General features: G+C 34.7%; 1 protein-coding gene across 4 annotated transcripts in view; it reads right to left on the reverse strand.

Annotated features, from left to right (window-relative positions):
• BAZ2B (bromodomain adjacent to zinc finger domain 2B) overlaps window positions 1–19,751 on the reverse strand; it is a 295,054-nt gene that overhangs the window by 59,769 nt on the left and 215,534 nt on the right. For 2 of the 4 annotated variants that reach the window (XM_065881230.1, XM_065881231.1), the window contains exons 11-18: window positions 17,742–17,952; window positions 11,726–11,818; window positions 11,549–11,610; window positions 6,777–6,842; window positions 5,028–5,093; window positions 3,564–3,608; window positions 3,318–3,344; window positions 2,017–2,082 (exon numbers count right to left, since the gene is read on the reverse strand). In XM_065881230.1, coding sequence (XP_065737302.1) covers window positions 2,017–2,082; window positions 3,318–3,344; window positions 3,564–3,608; window positions 5,028–5,093; window positions 6,777–6,842; window positions 11,549–11,610; window positions 11,726–11,818; window positions 17,742–17,952 — 636 coding nt within the window. The remainder of the gene's footprint in view (window positions 1–2,016; window positions 2,083–3,317; window positions 3,345–3,563; window positions 3,609–5,027; window positions 5,094–6,776; window positions 6,843–11,548; window positions 11,611–11,725; window positions 11,819–17,741; window positions 17,953–19,751) is intronic. The other 2 variants (XM_065881229.1, XM_065881232.1) reach the window with 1 other exon arrangement.

The raw sequence follows: 19,751 nt of genomic DNA on the forward strand, positions 1-19,751 counted from the left end.
TGTATGCTATTCATGTTCCTTTTTTCTGAGGATGAAGGTAGCTAGAAGAGGGAGAGCTGTAACCGGTTTCTCATATCCCTTTCCAAGTTTTATTGGAAGGCAGTGTACCTGATTTCACTCTATCTAGTCAAGGGTATATCCTTTTCCCATGAAAGATGCTCTTGGGTCTTGAGAGATTCTTAGAAGATTTCATTTGAATTATCTTCATTTATCCCATGGCTGCTACCTTCCACTCAATGCAGATCTTACTCACCTCTCTTCAGCAGCTTTTCTTACTCTCCTCCCAGGCCACAGAGCAAATATAAAAAAACCAGTGAGAGAGGTCATGACTTTTGGGCATTTTGGGTACCTCTTAACCTGAGCATTCACTCCCTCGGATGATCTTATCCTTACTATTCTCTTGGGTGTCCCCTTCTACCAAATCCTAGTACATCTGGAGATAATGCTCTTGGCTATTTTCATTATTCTGCCTTTCTTTAGCTTTCCTCTCCAAGAGGAAAAATCAGAATAACAAGCCCTGGCTCTTCTTGGTCCTTCTGGTAAGAGGAATACCTGGCAGGGAAGAACTTGACTCTTGAGGGATATTCCAGGTCTTTCCCCTGAGTTATTCCCTCAGTTCCCATCTCTCCAGATAGGAGAAAATTAGGTCGAGCTTTTAGAATTTTAATTAATCCCCTTCCCTACATTTCCCGCCACTGTGTTCAGAAGGGAACAGAGTTCGCAGCCATGCCCAATCCTGGAATCTGTCACCTCTCTCTCTTTCCCTGCCTGTCATTTTTCAGAGATTGTGGTTATAAATCCTTGTGTAGATTCCCTTGTTGTGTTAGGTGTAGAGGGTGTCAGTGGCCCTGGATAATTAACAAGTAAGGAAAAAAACACCTACATAGCAATAAATAACTTATTATGATAAGTAAGTAGGCACTATGTGGTGCCAGGCACCGTTCCAAGAACTTTACACATACGCTCATATAGACACACACCCATTTAATCATAACTACAAACCCTATGAAATAGGAATTAGTATCCTCTCCATTTTACAGATGAAAAAACTGAATCGCAGAGAGGTTAAATAACTCGCCCAAGGTCATATAGCTGGAATGTACTGAAATTAAAATTCAAATCCTGATCACTTGGTTACAATGTCCAGGTTCCTAAACAATACACATACTGTGCCTTCATATCAGAAATCTGTAATGAGAGTTTAAGCCACAGCTGAGGCTAAAAAACTGAAATATAGGGCACTCAACTTCTAGACCAAATAGTCTCATTTTCATTAATTATTATTTATTAAATGCTATCCCACTTGATAATCTTATAATCCTACCAGAATCATTATCTCAATTTTAAAGAAGAAATAACCTGACGAGCTTAAAGCAAGTTGGTTTAGAGCCAGCATAGGTATCTGAGTCTCTGAAACTCCAAAGCCCTGGTTATAATGGCCAGACCTCTATTCAACTGTTTTAATTCAGAATGCATTCCTTTGTAACATTTTTTAACCTTTAAGTGATTTCTATTAACATCCATATAAGTTCATTTTGACTTATTGCAATAATTTTCTTATTCTGAAGTATATGGTAAAAGTCTATTTCAAAGATAGTATTTAGGCCTAATTTTACACATAGAATGCTAAAGAGTAATTTTGAGGGCAGAAGTCCACGGTTGAACTGACTGATGTTTGAATTAGGACACATAGGACTTGTCTAGGCATGCTGTAATTTTGTGAAACTCTGGTCACAGTAAGAAGAATTCATTTTATCCAAATGAATGCCATTCACTATATTTTAAAAAGGTAATTAAAATCTTAGCCAAGAAAATTAACTCATACATTGGAATCCATCCTATGGATCCTTTTATGTTCTAACACTTGGTTACTATCTCTAACCTTTAGTTTGCTTATGAGAGTCGGTAAATCATGACAATCCCTACTCCAAAAAATCTATACCTTGAAGAGCCAATGTTTTAAGAAAAAATATTAATTTATGACAAGATAATATTTTTCCAGAAACATACACTTACTTCTGCTTTTTTACGCGCTTCCATAGCTTTCATAAGCATCATATGTTGTCTCCTTCTCTCTCGTTCCTATTAGGCCAGATAAAATTAGGAATATAACTCAACCATAGTTAATAGTTTGATTTTCAAATGGAAAAACAAAACAAAACAGAACAAAAAAACTCGGTATAGCATGTTTAGCATTTATAGACAAGTCACAGTAAATACTAAATATAAGACAAGAATGGCCAGTCTGTGCATGTTTTAGTTCAGGTTTAGAAAGCAAATACAAGAACAATCAAAAGCAAAAAGGTAAAGCAATGAACATGGAGACAGTGTAAACAGAAGCATACAAGGTTTACTTATGGTCAGTTGTGATGCTCCTTCAAAAGCTGGCAGAACAAAAAGCATAATGGTTGGCTGGAACAGGTCAGTTACCTTACATCTGCTATTAGAAAAACCACAAATATGTACTACAGCCAATTAAACCAAAGGTTGTGCTGTTCTTAAATTTTTAGATCAGGTAGAAATTGATTTGTATTCACTTTTACTTCATGGCTTTAGAATTAGTTATTTTTATTTCAAGTACACTATCATTTTGTAAATCCAATAAGCCACCGACAAATTAGAAAGTTTTTTTCAAGCTGTTATAGGCATGATTCATATAACAACATCAATGAAATGGGATATTCCTGTTTACTGATGTCTGCCACTTGATGCACTATTTAAAGCCACAAAAGGTGCACCATGGGCTCGTCAGTGGAATCCAAAAGGCACAGTATGAAAATAAGGTAAGCATTAGCTTACTTCGATAGTCTCATTTTACTTTAAAATAAAAAAGTCACATAGCTATAGTACTGAATCATTCTTTTTGATTAAATATACGTGGTTCCCCCAAAGGGATATTTCTAAAAATTTCTAAAATTTGTCCATAAAACCAGAATATATTTCATATTCTCTCATCAACCTAACTCAAAATTCCCATTGTATTCAATGGCAGTTTTGCATCTAGAATGATGGGAGAATATGGGTCATAGTCGTATCTAATTGGATAGTGATCCAACTTTCACTGTGACATCAGTAACGTAAACTTTTAGACAGCAGCCTTATGTAAGGCCTGCCCAATTCAATTGAAAATCTTGGAAATGTACCATATTTCTTTATAGACAGACAAGCAGATGTATGCAATGCACTGTGCTGTAAAGCCATGCAGCAGTATGTAATATGACAGCAGCCAGTGCTACACTTTATGCATTGCTATGACAACCATATCACAACCAAATCACAATGCGGTGTTAGATGTACAGAAATAAACATACCCATACCATATCTAGTCTATGCCTCTCCAACTCCTGGTAGAAAGAGTTGGCACAACATTATGAAACAGAAATCACAGAGTCATGAAACCAATTTTTAACCCCCCGAAAGACACCAATCCCAAAACCAGGAATTTAAGCAGGAATTATATTGGAACTTTTAAAGAAAATATCTTGAAGATTTTTCCAAAAATAGATTTAAGAAAAATTATAAAATGTACATTTCGACAACTGTATAACTATGTGTCTACAGACCTGATGCTTTAGAAGAACAGCTTGTTGTCTTCTCATTTCTTTTTCCTTAAAAATAAGAAACTTTTAAGATGGATTTTTAGGGAAAATTTAGAACACGCAACAAGTATTAAAAGTTCCTTTTCTGAGATTCTATAGTCTTCCATTAGGTTGAACCATATGAAACTGCAAACATCCAATAATTTTTTACTTATATAGTGGCAACTTCATATGGTTCTACCTAATATATAAAAACTGTAGGACAGGAGCAAGGATCCTTATTCAGTAGACATTTAGAGTTAAAATTCAGTGACCTAATAGTAGACACACTTCAATGACCCATTCACTGAACTGACTAGCTAGATAGAGCATATCAAATACAACTGGCACTAAAAAAAAAAAAAAAAAAAAAAAAAAAAGAAAGAAAACATAATGAAACAACCCTCAAATCTAGCTAATTAAAACTCTCTCCACTCTGAATATAAATCCCTAAATACACTCTGGGATTAACAGCATCTATATCATTTCCATCACTGTGTAGGAATGAAAGTGACAAGAGAAAAGGAATAAGCTTGAGATTTTTATGCCCACCTATGATTGAGGGCACCATCCCAAAGGGGTAGGGCTTAATATAAACAGTTCTGGGAATGTCACCAATTTGAATCTTTTTATAAAGATAAAATACGGATTAATTAATATTAAGGGCAGCCATTTTGAAAAGGAGTAGAAATTTAAAGAACAAAGTAAGAGAGTCTATGTAGAAAAAGGTAACAAACAGTTCCCTGGTTTTATAAGATATAGCTGTAGTGGCTGTTTCTTGAACTGGTAGGACCACATGGCTGCCCAATTTCAGTAAATAACTATCAGAAAAAAATGGAAGGTAGGGGTGTAATGTGTGTCGGGGTGGAGGCTGGAGGGGGAGTGAGGGTCCAACTCTCTTATGTTTCACGCCAGAAAATCAAAACCAAAACATCCCCAAACAACACATCAAGTTACAATATATAACAATGGCTAATTTTATTATTGGCAAATTATAGCTGATAAAGTTAGGTTTTTGTTTCTGTAGGCTTTTCACTTTTTAATAGTTAAAACAGTTATTAGACATTAACAAAGAGAACGTTATAATCTAAGGAGAGAATCGGATTTGGAACACAATTTGAAACTTAAACATAAATGATACAAAATAGCTCTGGGGAGATCTTATCCATCAAAACTATATACAGGTATTATGCAATAGTTTGCATTTCTGATTTGGTCTGCTATTTAAAGAGCTCAAACTATCACATATAACCTGTATAACGAAATATAAAAAAATACATACAATATACATACAATAAAAACACACACTATACACATGTTTTATCTGGGCTAAATATTTTTTTAGATAGTCATTTTGAGGAGGGCTTTTTTTTAATATAATTGATACTGGTATAATATCATACAGCTTTTATTTTTGAAAAATGAAAACTGATTCTCATCTAAACTAACCTTTATTCGTTTCTCGGCCTCCAATAATTTGGCATTTGCTGCTTCTTCCTTCTTTTTCTTTTTTGCCTGTGCATGCAAAACAGGTCTCAAAGTCATGCAACAGCACCACTGCAACTTGAAAGTAACCTATGACTTGAAAATGGAGCTACATGCCTCACAGGTACAAAACAACATGGAACATATATGTAAACAATTACACATTTTCCCACAGTCAATATTGTATTTAACATACTAATTTCATTTCTAATGTATAAATTAGCATTAAGATATAAAAAATTCTTAAATTCATAAGAGTATGTCAGCTTTTCTTGACTTCTTCAAACTCTATATTAAAAGTCTGAAATAACTGAGTGTTTATTATTTTACATTAAAACTTAATCACAGAAAAAATTATTTTATATAATTCTTCCTTTTTTTCCTGATTTTTAAAAGTAAAACATGATCATAAAAAATTTAGAAGATGGGATAGATTTTAAGTGATAATAAAAGTTACTTAAATAATAAATCAGTAACACATTTAAAAATGAACATGTCTATTTGGATTTTTTTAATATTTGAAATTTGAGATAAAGTAATCCATTACTCAGCTGATATAAATGAAACACATTAAATCTGATTTTCTCTAGCTGTATATTGTGATTAAATTCAAGGTTTTTTTAAAAAGAACAGAAACTTCTAATCTTTGATGAAGTACATTTTGAATATCAAGGTCATGATACCAAATCTGAGCGTCATAATGTTAAAGTCATTAATTATCTAGTAGTTTGATAACTATCCAGTAGCTATTGTCAATTTACTTGAAGGTAGGAGTACTTTTGATCTGGATTTTTAAAATTAATTTGAAATGGATAAGGAAACATGTGTATATTTCTAGAAGGAATAATCATGTAACATAGAACACTTCAGCTATTTGACACCCTCAGGGAATAAATCGTTTATACCAAGAGTTTCCTGAATAGCTGGGAGGTTATAGCAATTTTGAACATTAAACGTTTATTTTCACTATTCTGGATGGAAATAATTTTGAGACATATACCGTTTAGACACACTACACTAAATATAATTTGGCTTTTTCTTGATGACTTGGGGCAATTATTCTGAACATCAGTTATTATACTGTACAGTTCCACAGAGTAATGCCTTTCAGCTGCTAAGGTGTTGAAAATTGCCTGCTATTCAACTAAAAGATTACAGACTCTTGGTAGGCTTTTGAATCCCTATACATGCTGGTTGGAGTTTTTCTGTATTTTTCCCTTGCTATCTTGCGGCTATCATTCTACTGATTCCAATATATGTCCTCTAGTCCTATTCCATCAGCTTGTGGGGAAGCAGGGTATATTAGAAGCCAGAAAAACAAGCTGATTACACTGTTTCTACGTTTAAATTTTACTTTCACTCTTGTAATGTTTTATTTCTAAATTAAATATCTGACTATAAGTCCTAATGAGTTTTCTAAAAGTAAAGAACACGAGTTTCAGCACATGAACCTTATGACACCTATACTGGCTGTTCAGAAGTTTCCCTGTTTTCTTCTTCTCTTTTGTCTTATTTCCTGGGTTGTTAGGATTAGATGAGTCTGCTAAATAACGATCAGATAAGGTCTTACTCTATGCATTATGCTTAAAGAGAGTTTCTGATGGACATATTAATTTGTATAAGTGACAGAATACGTAGGTAAGATTTTTATTTTTGTAGACTTTAAAATATATGACTATATTACTTTAATCACATCACATTTAAGAATTCTACCTCTAGAATTTGCTGGGCTCGAAGCTCTTTTTCCATTCTGATTTGTTGTATTCTCTTAATTTTTTCCTGTAGAAAAAATTATAATAATTTAAGATAATAAAATAAACTAAATATCTAGGTGAAAAGTATTTAAGTCAAATCAAGTAAGTTGAGATATAAATACAGAGTTACCAAAGGTTGCCCATGGTGGATGTAAAACTTGTTTAGTTTAACATCATATGTAAGTTCATGTCAAATTAATATGACTTTATAAAATTTCTCAAAACAATTTGTAAAATACAAATGCTAAATATGAATACAGAAACTACATAAACTAAACTCATTTAGCCTGTGAATTTTTATAAGTATCTGCAGTTACAATTATACTTAGTTTTAAATAAAAACAGGACAGAAAAGTAGAAAAATCGTGTATCAGGAGTGAGAAAACCTAAGGCTAGTCCTGAGTTACTGTCATTCATATGATGATCTTGAGCAAAGAATAACTACTCTTGTATAAAATAGGGAGAGGTGTTTGCCCTCTCTCACTATGTCATGAATAAATTTAAAATGCTTAAAAAAGTGTGTGGCAGGGGCTTCCCTGGTGGCACAGTGGTTAAGAATCCGCCTGCCAATGCAGGGGACCCGGGTTTGAGCCCTGGTCTGGGAAGACCCCCACATGCTGCAGGGCAGCTAAGCCCGTGTGCCATAACTACTGAGCCTGCGCTCTGGAGTCCGCGAGCCACAACTACTGAGGCCCGCGTGCCTAGAGCCCGTGCTCCGCAATGAGAGAAGCCACTGCAATGAGAAGCCCGCGCACTGCAACGGAAAGTAGCCCCCACTCACCGCAACTAGAGAAAGCCCGCGGGCAGCAACGAAGACCCACCGCAGCCAAAATAAATAAATAAATTTATAATAAAAAAAAGTGTGTGGTGCCACACAACTGTAATCGATTATCATTAACAATTTCCATACTATAATTTCTTACTTCACATGATGAATAACATGATAATATTACATTGCTTTTTTTTTTTTTTCTTTTTTTGCAGTACGCGGGCCTCTCACTGTTGTGGCCTCTCCCGTTGCGGAGCACAGGCTCCGGACGCGCAGGCTCAGCGGCCATGGCTCACGGGCCCAGCCGCTCCACGGCATGTGAGATCTTCCCGGACCGGGCCACGAGCCCGTGTCCCCTGCATCAGCAGGCGGACTCTCAACCACTGTGCCACCAGGGAAGCCCTACATTGCTTTTAACTACTACAATAAGCCAAATTCAGAAACAATCTGTAATATTATTTTAAAAAGGCTTAATTACAATTGAACATTCTAGAGAATGATTCCAATGGCATAATTGGTGTTCACATTGTCTAAATTTAATGTACTAGTTATTGTTTTAGAATTCAGTGATTAAAGTTTGATAAAACTTCACATTTTGATTTAAAAACATTAACTCATATGCTATCAGCACAATGTTAACAATTTCATGTTCAGAAACCCCTTTGAAAGTCCCAAACTGGTACTCAATAATAATACATCGTTTGCCCCCAAACACCCCAATTTTCCTACTAGCAAATTGCATTTGTCGTAGGATTTCCAGAGCGAACACATTTTATACTGCTCAATGTTATAATACCTGTTCCAATTTCCAGATGCTAGCTGTACCTTTGCAAGCTATACTTTAACGTTTTTAAACATTTCTTTTTATGTACACTGATGTTATTGATCTCAATATATACATACATAGACATACATAGACATATATATACACACACACATATATATGGTAGTGGTGTCATTAGCATTAGTAGAGATAAACATTATTTATAAGTTACTATAATACAGATTCACTTTATAATATTGGGTATCCAACCCCTCAACTGGGCACTCTACATAAAATATCTTATTGATCATGAAAAGAGTTGAAATTATCTTCTTTTTACCTAATAGAAAGCTAAAGTTCCTAGAGAGTAAATATTTGGCCTTAAATCAAACAGTAAATACAGAGCCTTGGTCACATTCCAATGCTTTTGTTCCTTCTGCTTCATAATAATGCTTCTGTAAGCTTCCAGAATATTGTCTTGAGGACTATATGGTGATACTGGCCTACTAGGTGGAAAAAATAATCCAGAAGCACATGCTACTATTTTATTCTAGATCTAAAGCTGACTTTAAAATAGGCATTATGTAACTGACTATGTGAGTAGACCTAAGCTATACTTTGATTCACTTTGTTGGCAATACGGAATAAGTCAGATTGTATTCTGAAACTAGCCTCAGATAAATATCTTGACAAAACTCTATGATCAGCTCATTTGTATTAACGTTGCTGAAACGTTGGTTCTCCAATGCTTTTTTTTTTTTATAACATCTTTATTGGAGTACAATTGCTTTACAATTGTGTGCTAGTTTCTGCTTTATAACAAAGTGTATCAGCTATACATATACACATATCCCCATATCTCCTCCCTCTTGCGTCTCCCTCCCACACTCCCTATCCCACCCCTCTAGGTGGTCACAAAGCACAGAGCTGATCTCCTTGTGCTATGCAGCTGATTTTTTGATGAGCGGCAAAAACCACGTATATTTAGGTTGTAGCCACTTCAAGACTTTAGGGTCACAAAGCTGAATTTAAAGTGCTGATAAGATTTGATGGACCTCTAGCCATTAGGAAATAGGATGAGCTATAAAAAGGTATAATATTTAGAAACAATAGTATTTCACTTTAAAATGAAACATAAACTTATTTTTATATATATGTGATATACAGTAAATATTTATATTTTAATAAAGGCATTCATTAGACTGGATATTTATAAGTCAATCTTATAGTGTCTTTAGCAGTGACAATTAACAAACTATTTGGAATTAACAAACTAAAGGAATTCAAGTTTACTGCTGACTACTTTAAATTACGGTAAAAGAGTTTACTATGCAGTTTGGTGTTTTATATCATCTTTTAAAAAGTGAGCATTTGCTTTGTGCCAGGCACTGTTGCATGTACTTTACATTTATCACCTCATTTAATCTTCAGATAATGCAGTTATTTTCTTTCACAGTGGAGGAAACAGAGACTTAGAGGTTAAGAAATTCATCTAAGGTTACAAAATTCTTACGTAGCAGAGCCCATATTCAACTCTTACAGTCTGCCAGACTGTAAACTAAATTCTGAATCCCAATTCCATATCAACTCTTTCTAATCATACGACTTTAGTCAATACTGGAAAGAACCTTCGAGACAGCCACATCAAATCCAATCCAAGCCATTTATTTAGCAGCTATTTATATAATAACACAATTGGCTTCATTTCATACTCAGAAGTAACTACTTGCCATTGAAACTTTTTTAAAGAATATTAGTTACCCCCATTTCCTTTCTGCTTTAATGATTACAGTGAATATACGGAGATGGGAGAGTAGCGTACACATTCCCATCTTCAATAAAGTTGAATATCTTGTCATATAATACTTTACCTGTAAGGATTTTAAAATTACTTTATTTACCTATACTTAATTTCGAAAACTACACACAGGAGAGGTATTGTAGATATACAACAGAATGCTGCTGAAATGATGCTTTTTTCATTTTTTGCACTGTAGTTGGCTCTCCTTATCTGCAGGTTCTGTATCCATGGACTCTACCAACCATGGATCAAAGATAAGTTAGGAAAAACATTTTTCAGGAAGTTCCCAAAAGCAAAACTTGAATTTGTCCCATGCTGGCAACTATTTACATAGCCTTCACATTGTATTAGGTATTACAAATAATCAAGAGATGATTTAAAGTATACAGGAAGATGTGCATAGGTTATATGCAAATACTACACCATTTTGCATAAGGGACTTGCATCTGTGGATTTTGGTATCCATGGGGGTCCTGGAACTGATCCCTTGTGGATACTGAGAGATGACTGCAGTAATTTTTTAGTAACTCTGAAAGCAATCACAAGCAATGGAGGCAAACCTTATTCTATATAACTTGAATTTAATTTTTTACTAGTATTTTACATGTTTTAGGACAACAACTTTTCTTATTAAAATTTGAATATTTAAGGAATATCCTTCATTTACTAATACATTAATTTAAAAAGTGTGAAAGTTATTCATGATGTCAACTTATATTCAAAGTCTATCAGGATATTAAAAGTACTTATACAATTTACTGTTCGGTAATCAATTTTTTTTTTTTTTTGCAGTACGCGGGCCTCTCACTGCTGTGGCCTCTCCCGTGGCGGAGCACAGGCTCCGGTGGTAATCAATTCTTAGAAAAACTTGGAAGTAGAAGACTTCGCTTTAAAATGAGGTGAATTTAGGGACTTCCCTGGTGGCCCAGTGGTTAAGAATCCACCTGCCAATGCAGGGGACACAGGTTTGAGCCCTGGTCCGGGAACTTCCCACATGCCACGGAACAACCAAGCCTGTGCACCACAACTACTGAGCCCGTGCTCTAGAGCCCACGGGCCACAACTACTGGAGCCCATGCTCTGCAACAAGAGAAGCCACCGCAGTGAGAAGCCCGCGCACCGCAGTGAAGAATAGCCCCCGCTCGCTGCAGCTAGAGAAAGCCTGTGTGCGGCAAGAAAGACCCAGTGCAGCCAAAAATAAATAAATAAAAAAAAAATAAAATAAAATGAGGTGAATTTTAACTAATGAAAGAGGACAACTTTCTAAATAAGATACATAACATTAATGTGAAATACAGTTATTTCAGAAATCAAAATGAAAATAATGTACACATAGAAAGATACAGATCCCAAAACAATGCCTGTGTTTTAAAAATCAGTTCCAATGAATAAACATACCTGTTGTTTCATAATCTTTATCTGTTCTTTTTGCTTTCGCTTCTCCTCAGCAGCCATTATTGCTATGATGAAAAATCAAGGCACAGATATCATCAGAAAAGGAACAAAGAAGAGATGCCTCTTATGAATTACCCAATACTCACTCTTCAAGTTTAGGCTACCGTTTAAATCACCCACCTCGTTGTTTTTTAGCTTCTTTGGCAACCCGAGCCTGTTCCTGCTTTTGCAGTTTTCTCAAAAGCTTTATTTGTGCTGCTTGCCTGGCTATTTCTGAAAAATACAAAATTTCAAGGAATGTTATTAACAACTTTACATAACTGCTAACCTAAAAACAATACCTGTGAAACTGGTATCATCATGAAGGACATAATTTTTAAGAAAATTGCCAAACATTAAATACCAAGTAGGAGAACCTCAGAAAATGTCATGTTCATTTCCCCTAGAAATTGCCAAACTATTTCATCGAATATGATCCCATATACATAAGAAAAATGATGCCGCTCTTAATTCTCATCACGAAGGCTAATATAAGTACATTTTTTCACATTTCATGTAATCCTCACTTAGTATGAAAGTACCTGCTAATATGTAAAAAAAAGAGATGCAGCTTCAGTCTTAAAAATAACAAAATACATAAAAAAAAGAAAGAGAACCCAAAATAGAACAAAGCCCCCAAACTTAGCATTTCAGTCCGCTATATAAATGGTAAAATTTTTGAATCCATTGATATTTTCATTTACGAAGGAAAGTGACTAAATCTCCTAAATAAAGAGTACAGAATGTCAATGAGTTTTAAGGACAACCTAGTTCTCATACTTTTTAAGGACAAATGTATGAAACTGGGATAGACTGACATAATTACTGGTCCCAAGTCTTCATTCCTTGACTATCCATGCCATTTGTAATGTGACTTTGCGGTCCCTTCTCATCAACACATGCGTGGAATATATCTTCTTGTTCCTTGATTTTGAGTTCAGCCATGGGATCTTCTTTGGCCAATGGGATGTAAACAGTGTGATGCAAGTAGAAGTCTGAAAGTATACCTGTACTCTCTACTCTTTTTACTCTTGTGCCTTGCCCTTTACTATGAGGACAAGTTCGGGCTAGGCTGCCTGAGGCTGGGACACATGGAGGCAGCTGACTCCACTAATGTGAAAAAGCCCAGCCAAGATCAGCAGAGATGCCTAACTGCCTAACTTGCCACCAGCTCATTCCATCCGCACAAATAGTTAATGCTTAGAGTTGTACACCACTGAGGTTTTGTGGTTGGCCTTAATGTGGCAATAGGTAGCTGATATAGAAAAGCATGTAACGTTACACTTTTCTTCTGCTGGCAAACTTGATCAAAATACTTCTAACTATAAAAGTGGTGGATCATTCATAAAATCATTTTAGAAAATACCACTTTACATTAGACATTGTTTTCAACTTTGTAGCAGGTGAAGAATTTTAAGAAACTTATATTCACTAATAATGAATATGATTAGGTAATGACGTGATTACCTAATCAAGTGATTGATTCAGGTAATCGTGTGATTCAGGTAATCACACGATTACCTGAATCACTTGAGTTCTACTCATAACTTCCACCATTTATTGAACTGTTGTATTACATTTACAAGATCTTGTTTAATTTTCATAACAACCTTATGAGAGGCAACATTATGCCCAGCTTACAAATGAAATAAACTAAGGCTCCCAGAAGTTAAAGACCAGAGCTAAGATACACACCCAGGACTTTCTGACTTCACAGTCTATATGTTACTACTTCTAAAACCCTTAGAGAAATTTAAATGCCTTGAGATTTTAGAAAGAAACTTAACCCTATGTCCTTGTAACAGCTGAGGTGCAGTTGGTTACTACGGTTGATTTCCTATCATGAAGACTTAAAAAAAGGGGAGGGGATATAAGAAGGTTTGATTTTATCTAGGAAACTTGAAGTGTTAATAAACAATGAAACAGAAGCTGATACTAAAGTATACCTCCAATCTTACAATAATTTTCAGTATTAAGAAGTTTTAAGCATCATCAAAAATTTCTGAGCCACATAAAAAGGATTCTCCTGCTCACGAAATACTCTGGGAAATAAAAATGTATCAACTGGCCTGCAGAGTTAGCAAGCTCTGATAATAATACACCTGCAGGACACTGTTCTCATCTATGATAGATCCAGGTAAACATTATTTTTTAACATATAAGAATTGAAGGCTTTCACTGAACTCTGATATAAAGACCTAAATCTGCCTTAAAATGTAAAGGGTTGCTAAGTGGTTAAAAAAAAAAATTTCCTAGAAAAGGTGGCACAAGTATGATGCTTCGTTCCAAGCTAAACTGATGCTTTCTAATAGAAGTTTGGCTTATAATAAAGAAATTTTTATCACATATATTGGCATATTTTTGTATATGAATGTATCAGTCAATTTCAAACTCCACACAAGTTCACAGTAATTTTCACGTTTAAACTCCTGGAAAAGAAAAACATTAAAAAGCTCAACTCATATCTTTTCACTTTAGCAAGGAAGATACAATTTGGATTAATCACTTAAAATTTATATAGCTTAACTTTCACGTTATGAACAGTTGGAGAAAACATGAAAAAAAATGTTAAAAGAAATTAGAGACACTATGGAGGAAGGAGAATGAGTTAGGGACCAAGAAAATTCACTCAGGCTCTGAGGAATAAACTGCCCCCAATATCTTCTCATTTATTTGGTTTATGGTTGCTGAATATATTATTTTTTTTTTAAGATGTTGGGGGTAGGAGTTTATTAATTAATTAACTTATTTTTGCTGTGTTGGGTCTTCGTTTCTGTGCGAGGGCTTTCTCTAGTTGTGGCAAGCGGGGGCCACTCTTCATCGCGGTGCGCGGGCCTCTCACTATCGCGGCCTCTCTTGCTGTGGAGCACAGGCTCCAGACGCGCAGGCTCAGTAGTTGTGGCTCACAGGCTCAGGTGCCCCGCGGCATGTGGGATCTTCCCAGACCAGGGCTCGAACCCGTGTCCCCTGCATTAGCAGGCATCAGATTCTCAACCACTGCACCATCAGGGAAGCCCTGAATATATTATTATTGTAATGAGCATTTGAAATATTAATTTGAAAACTATCTTTCATGGTTGAAGAATTTGTCTCTTTAAATTTCAAAGGTAAAAATTTATTTTGAAATAAAGTTTATTTTCACTTAGAATTAGGGATATTTTACATATACCACACTTCTTTGATTCTAAGATGCATTTTTACACATGTCTAAAATCAGAGTGTGTGTAAAAATTGGCAGCTCTTTTCTTCCTTAGTGGAACATCTTAAAATACTGGGGCATTGCACAGATTAGGGCATCTCAGATTCTACAATGTACGAAATGGACAAGTGTTACGCGGTATCTCAGAAAATCTGAGATATGAATGGTATTGGCCAATTAAGAAGCAGGTTTATTTAGATAGGTTAAAAGATTTTTTCATATTCAAACTTTGTCAGATTCTTATTTGTATTCCCTGAGAAATTAGAGACCTCTCATTTCACAATGCTTGAAAGTACATTCAAAGTTTGCATTTATTTTACTGTTCTCAATCCTTCTTCAAATTAAGTCCAGTTGTTCAGCCTAGTTGAGTCCATGTATGATGATAATATATAACAGAAACTTATAGAATCCCCTTGGATAACCCCCTCAAACTGTTAATGTAGAAGCCTTTTAGAAATAAAAGGGGTGATAGTGATTCATTGCTATTTTCTTTTCTTCCCAAGAAAAAAAAATGCATATTATACCACATTTGCTTGTACATATTAATAATTATTATTTACCTAATGTTAAATATTTAACATTTATATACATGCGAGAAAGAACATATATACACAGTAAGGTCAAATGTAAAATAATTTGCAAAATGCAACATAATACAACAAGGGAAAAGTATGTAACAGAATACAAACCAATTTGAAATCTAGAGGGAGAAAAAACATTGAGTAAAAGTTGAATAATCAACTTCTATTTTGTAAAAATTTAGTTACTTTTTCAAATATAAAGTTGCCATTTTGGATACTAAGTATTAATGCTATTTGTATAAGATATGCAAAACATGCATGAAGAGCCCAGACTTTGGACATCAGTTAATTTCAAGCTTTCTTATTTTACGCAAACAATGCACATTCCCCACTATTATACATTCTTTAGAAGAGCCAGTGGTTTATTGACAATACTAACTTTAAAAACTCATCATATATGGCTGTATCTGTTAATATATTAACTTATTTTTAACCTTCACTCAAAACTATGCAAGGGAGATAAACGTCTTAATAGAAACCAAACAGAATAACTTTTAAAAATATTTTAAAAACATACTAAGACAGAGAAAAACTTATACAACATTAAGTTACATACCAGGCAGTTAACTTACATGCCACTGGTGGAAGTATGGACTGGTGCCATCTTTTTGGAGATAATATTTGCCTGCTATTTACCAAAATTGAAAACGCACACACCCTTTGATTCAGAGATTCTGTCTCTAGGATTTTATACTATAGATAGCCATACCTGTAGAAGGATGTGAAGATATGTGTAATATGTACTACTGCAGCACTGTTTGTGATAGCGAATGTCAGGAATAGCTAGAACAGTCACCAAAAGGAGACTAATTTAATGAAGTTTGGTAGAATCATACACAGTATCACTCACTATTCAGCCATTAAAAACATAAGGTTGATTTTTAAGTGCTGATACAGAAAGATGTTCAAAATAAATTAAGTGGAAAAAAAGGCAAGCTGAATAGTATGTACACTATAAGCCATTTATTTTAGAAATCAAAAAGGATATATATGTAATACAACATATTGTATATGCATATGTATATATATGAGTGTTTGAAGGCATGTGTGTATAGGAGTTTATGTACAGTTTATGTATACGAGTCTCTGATAGCCTAACAAAAAACTGTTAATAATGATTCCACTCACGAATATCTTTTACAGAAAGTTTTCTGTTCTATGAGCTTTTGTCATAGATATTTGTTTCATAACAAAAACAAAGGAGCTACAAAGAAGTCAACATTATGATGTTTACAATAAACAAATAAGTCAGGCTTTTCCCCCAGAGAGAACCTATGAGAAGTAAAATCCTGTTAGTCTTCTAAGTTAGTTCTTATTGTTGAACTTTTATTTTACATTGATATATATGTTTATATATATGCTTGTGAGTATAAGACACCAACACATATACTGATATATATTCAGAATCGCCTTCACAAGAAGCCCTTCACAAGAAGAGTCTTCCCAGTTGTAACTAGTAACTCAAACTCAGGGCAGGACTGTTTTATTTATGCCAGCTTTTTCTGTGTCAGACATAGCCTGGGAACTTAATGTTAACAATTTATGTACATTTTTTTTTTTTTTTTTTTTTTTTGCGGTACGCAGGCCTCTCACTTTTGTGGCCTCTCCCGTTGCGGAGCACAGGCTCCAGACGTGCAGGCTCAGCGGCCATGGCTCACGGGCCTAGCCGCTCCGCGGCATGTGGGATCTTTCCGGACCAGGGCACGAACCCGTGTCCCCTGCATCGGCAGGCAGACTCTCAACCACTGTGCCACCAGGGAAGCGCTATGTACACTTTTGAGTCATAAATACATTTGAGGTTATTATGAGCACTTTGTGCTTGACAGTGGTACTTTCTGATGGCCTTAAAATAAATATTTGTGAATTAAATCTATTACTTGGGCATTTTGAAAATATCTGTAATATGTGCATACTACAGAAGAACCCAAAGACTGGGGTTACTTACCAGTAATTGGAGTTCTCTGACTGAAAATTTACTCCACAGATCCACATATTTTGGAGTTATCCCCTTGTACCACCTCAAGGAATCGGGAGCTGTTAAAATGAGAATTTCCAGAAGGTTGGCACAACCTTAAGGCATGTGCCGAGTGCTGGTAGATGCCCTTTCAGTGCAAGCCTTAAAAGCTTATCACCCACCTTTGTAGTTCTCAACACACAGGGTCTGCTGTGTTTATGAATATGGCTCTTGAAAGGAGCTTACCTAATCAAAGAACTCCAGTTACCAGTGGGACTCCTTATTTTCTCATTTTTATTCTAACACAAATATCTACTTTTTAGAAATTGAGAGCAGTGTTAATCTTTCATCAGTCAAAAATATAAGAAATATTTACACTTTTTAATATGACTATTACAGAGTCAGATACGTTCTGTTTCTTACCTTGAGCTTGCAGTTTTCTTAGTAACTTGGCATCTGTGTTATCTAGAAATTCAGCACTGCCAACATTTGGAGGCCGACCCTTCCGACATCTCATCCTGGATTCCTCTCTTGCTCGCTGTCTATCTGGATTTGGTGGTCTTCCTCTACGACATTCCATTGCCCTGATACGGGGAATGACATCCTCTTCTTTCAAAAGACACCACTGCATTCCCTTTTAATTAACATTTTATAGAAATAAAGGTTACAAATGAAATAAACATAAGTGATCAATATGTCAGAAAATTCTAGGCAAATTCACAGATATTTTGAAATTTATAAGGCTGGTACAAACTTTAGGAATTTTATTTTTTTAATTAAATTTATATTTATAATTATTCATGGACTTGGCATCGTTTTGATATTCTTAATGAATTCAACTCTAAACACAAAGAGATTTATATCTGTATCTATAAACATATAAATAGATATATATTTTTAAAATAACCATTTCTGAACTACAATGACCATAAAGTTGGCAGATATTTGAAAATTAGTTGTGTGATGACACCTCTGTGGATTGTTCTCATGGGTTAACAGTTAAACCAAACATTAAACTATCCAAATAACAGATGAAAGTTCTCTTTATAGAAATATTAGAGCTAATAAATCAAGATGGAATGTAAGAGTTAGAATATCAGCATCTTGCAATACCTGATGAATTAATGAGTCTAAGCACTGAACTTGAATGGTTGCCAATCACCAAAAAGAGAGACAACCAGACAGACATTAGCCTCCTGATGGAGGTTCACTCGATGACCTATAAATTAGTCTTGTCCCCTACAAAATGAAATCAAATCTAGATTAGACTTAATTACTATAACTTCACAGGAAAAACTGGGTGAGAAGTGTATGGTTAACTACACAGCAAAATCCAGTCAAGGAAATACTACAAATTTCTTCAACAGTTTCTTCAACAGATAAATTTCAAGAGGTAAAAAAAAACCTGTGGGACGATTAAAGGAGCCTTAAAAGATGTACCAAACAATCCCAAAGTGTGGAGCTTACCTAGATATTGATTCAAATAGACGAACTGTTCAGAAACTTTTGACAGTTAAGGGAAATTGAACATTTGAACAATGACTATTATTTGATGATATCAAGGAATTATTACTTTAAAGTGTCATAATGGTACCATGGTACTCTTGTAGACAACAAGAGTCCTTATCTTTTAGAGATATGAATGAAACATTTATAGAGGAAATAACATGTATATTATTTGCTTCAACAAATTATGGAAGAGGAGAAGTGGATGGGGGTATATGTAAAATAATATTGGCCACATGATAATTTCTACAGCCAATGATGAATATATGGTATATAATTGAGATTTCCCATTATAAGTCTCCTGATGGAAACACATTCACCAGCATAATGCTAGTGTATTATAGGAATAATCCTGTTCAGTGTATAGATACCATCAGTGTCTGGTTTTCATTAGCCTTCATATGTCATTCAAAACAAATATATTATTTGTTTGTGATGAGCTGCTTTTCTCTTAAAAAATACATTATTATATTACCTTACTTATTGTCCAAATCAGCATGTTCAAATACAGGAAAGGCACCCTTTTAAAATAATCCTTCTAATATAATTGTTTTCTTATTTCTTTTTTTAAAGAGATAATTCCTTCAGTGTGACATTTAAGAAAATGTTTTAAACATGCTTTTTTTCTTAAAAGAATCTCAAACTAGGAATTTAGCTTGAACCACTATGGGCAATTCTGCAACCAAAAATAATCAAAAGTTCTTGAGGTATACTTTATGCCATGATACCTAACTTGGGGCAAGGAGACTATGAATATCTCATTCAATGGGTACTAAAAACACAAATACCACTCCTGCTACCACTACGGATGATGGTTACATCCCACATTCCAAGCACTCTGCTTAGTTCCAGGCATTTTGATTACATTATGTACTTTAATCTTCACAACAGTACTATCTAATATGGTAGATTTTACTGTACCTACTT

The sequence above is a fragment of the Phocoena phocoena genome, chromosome 7 (assembly GCF_963924675.1).
Source record: "Phocoena phocoena chromosome 7, mPhoPho1.1, whole genome shotgun sequence".
Classification (NCBI taxonomy): domain Eukaryota; kingdom Metazoa; phylum Chordata; class Mammalia; order Artiodactyla; family Phocoenidae; genus Phocoena; species Phocoena phocoena.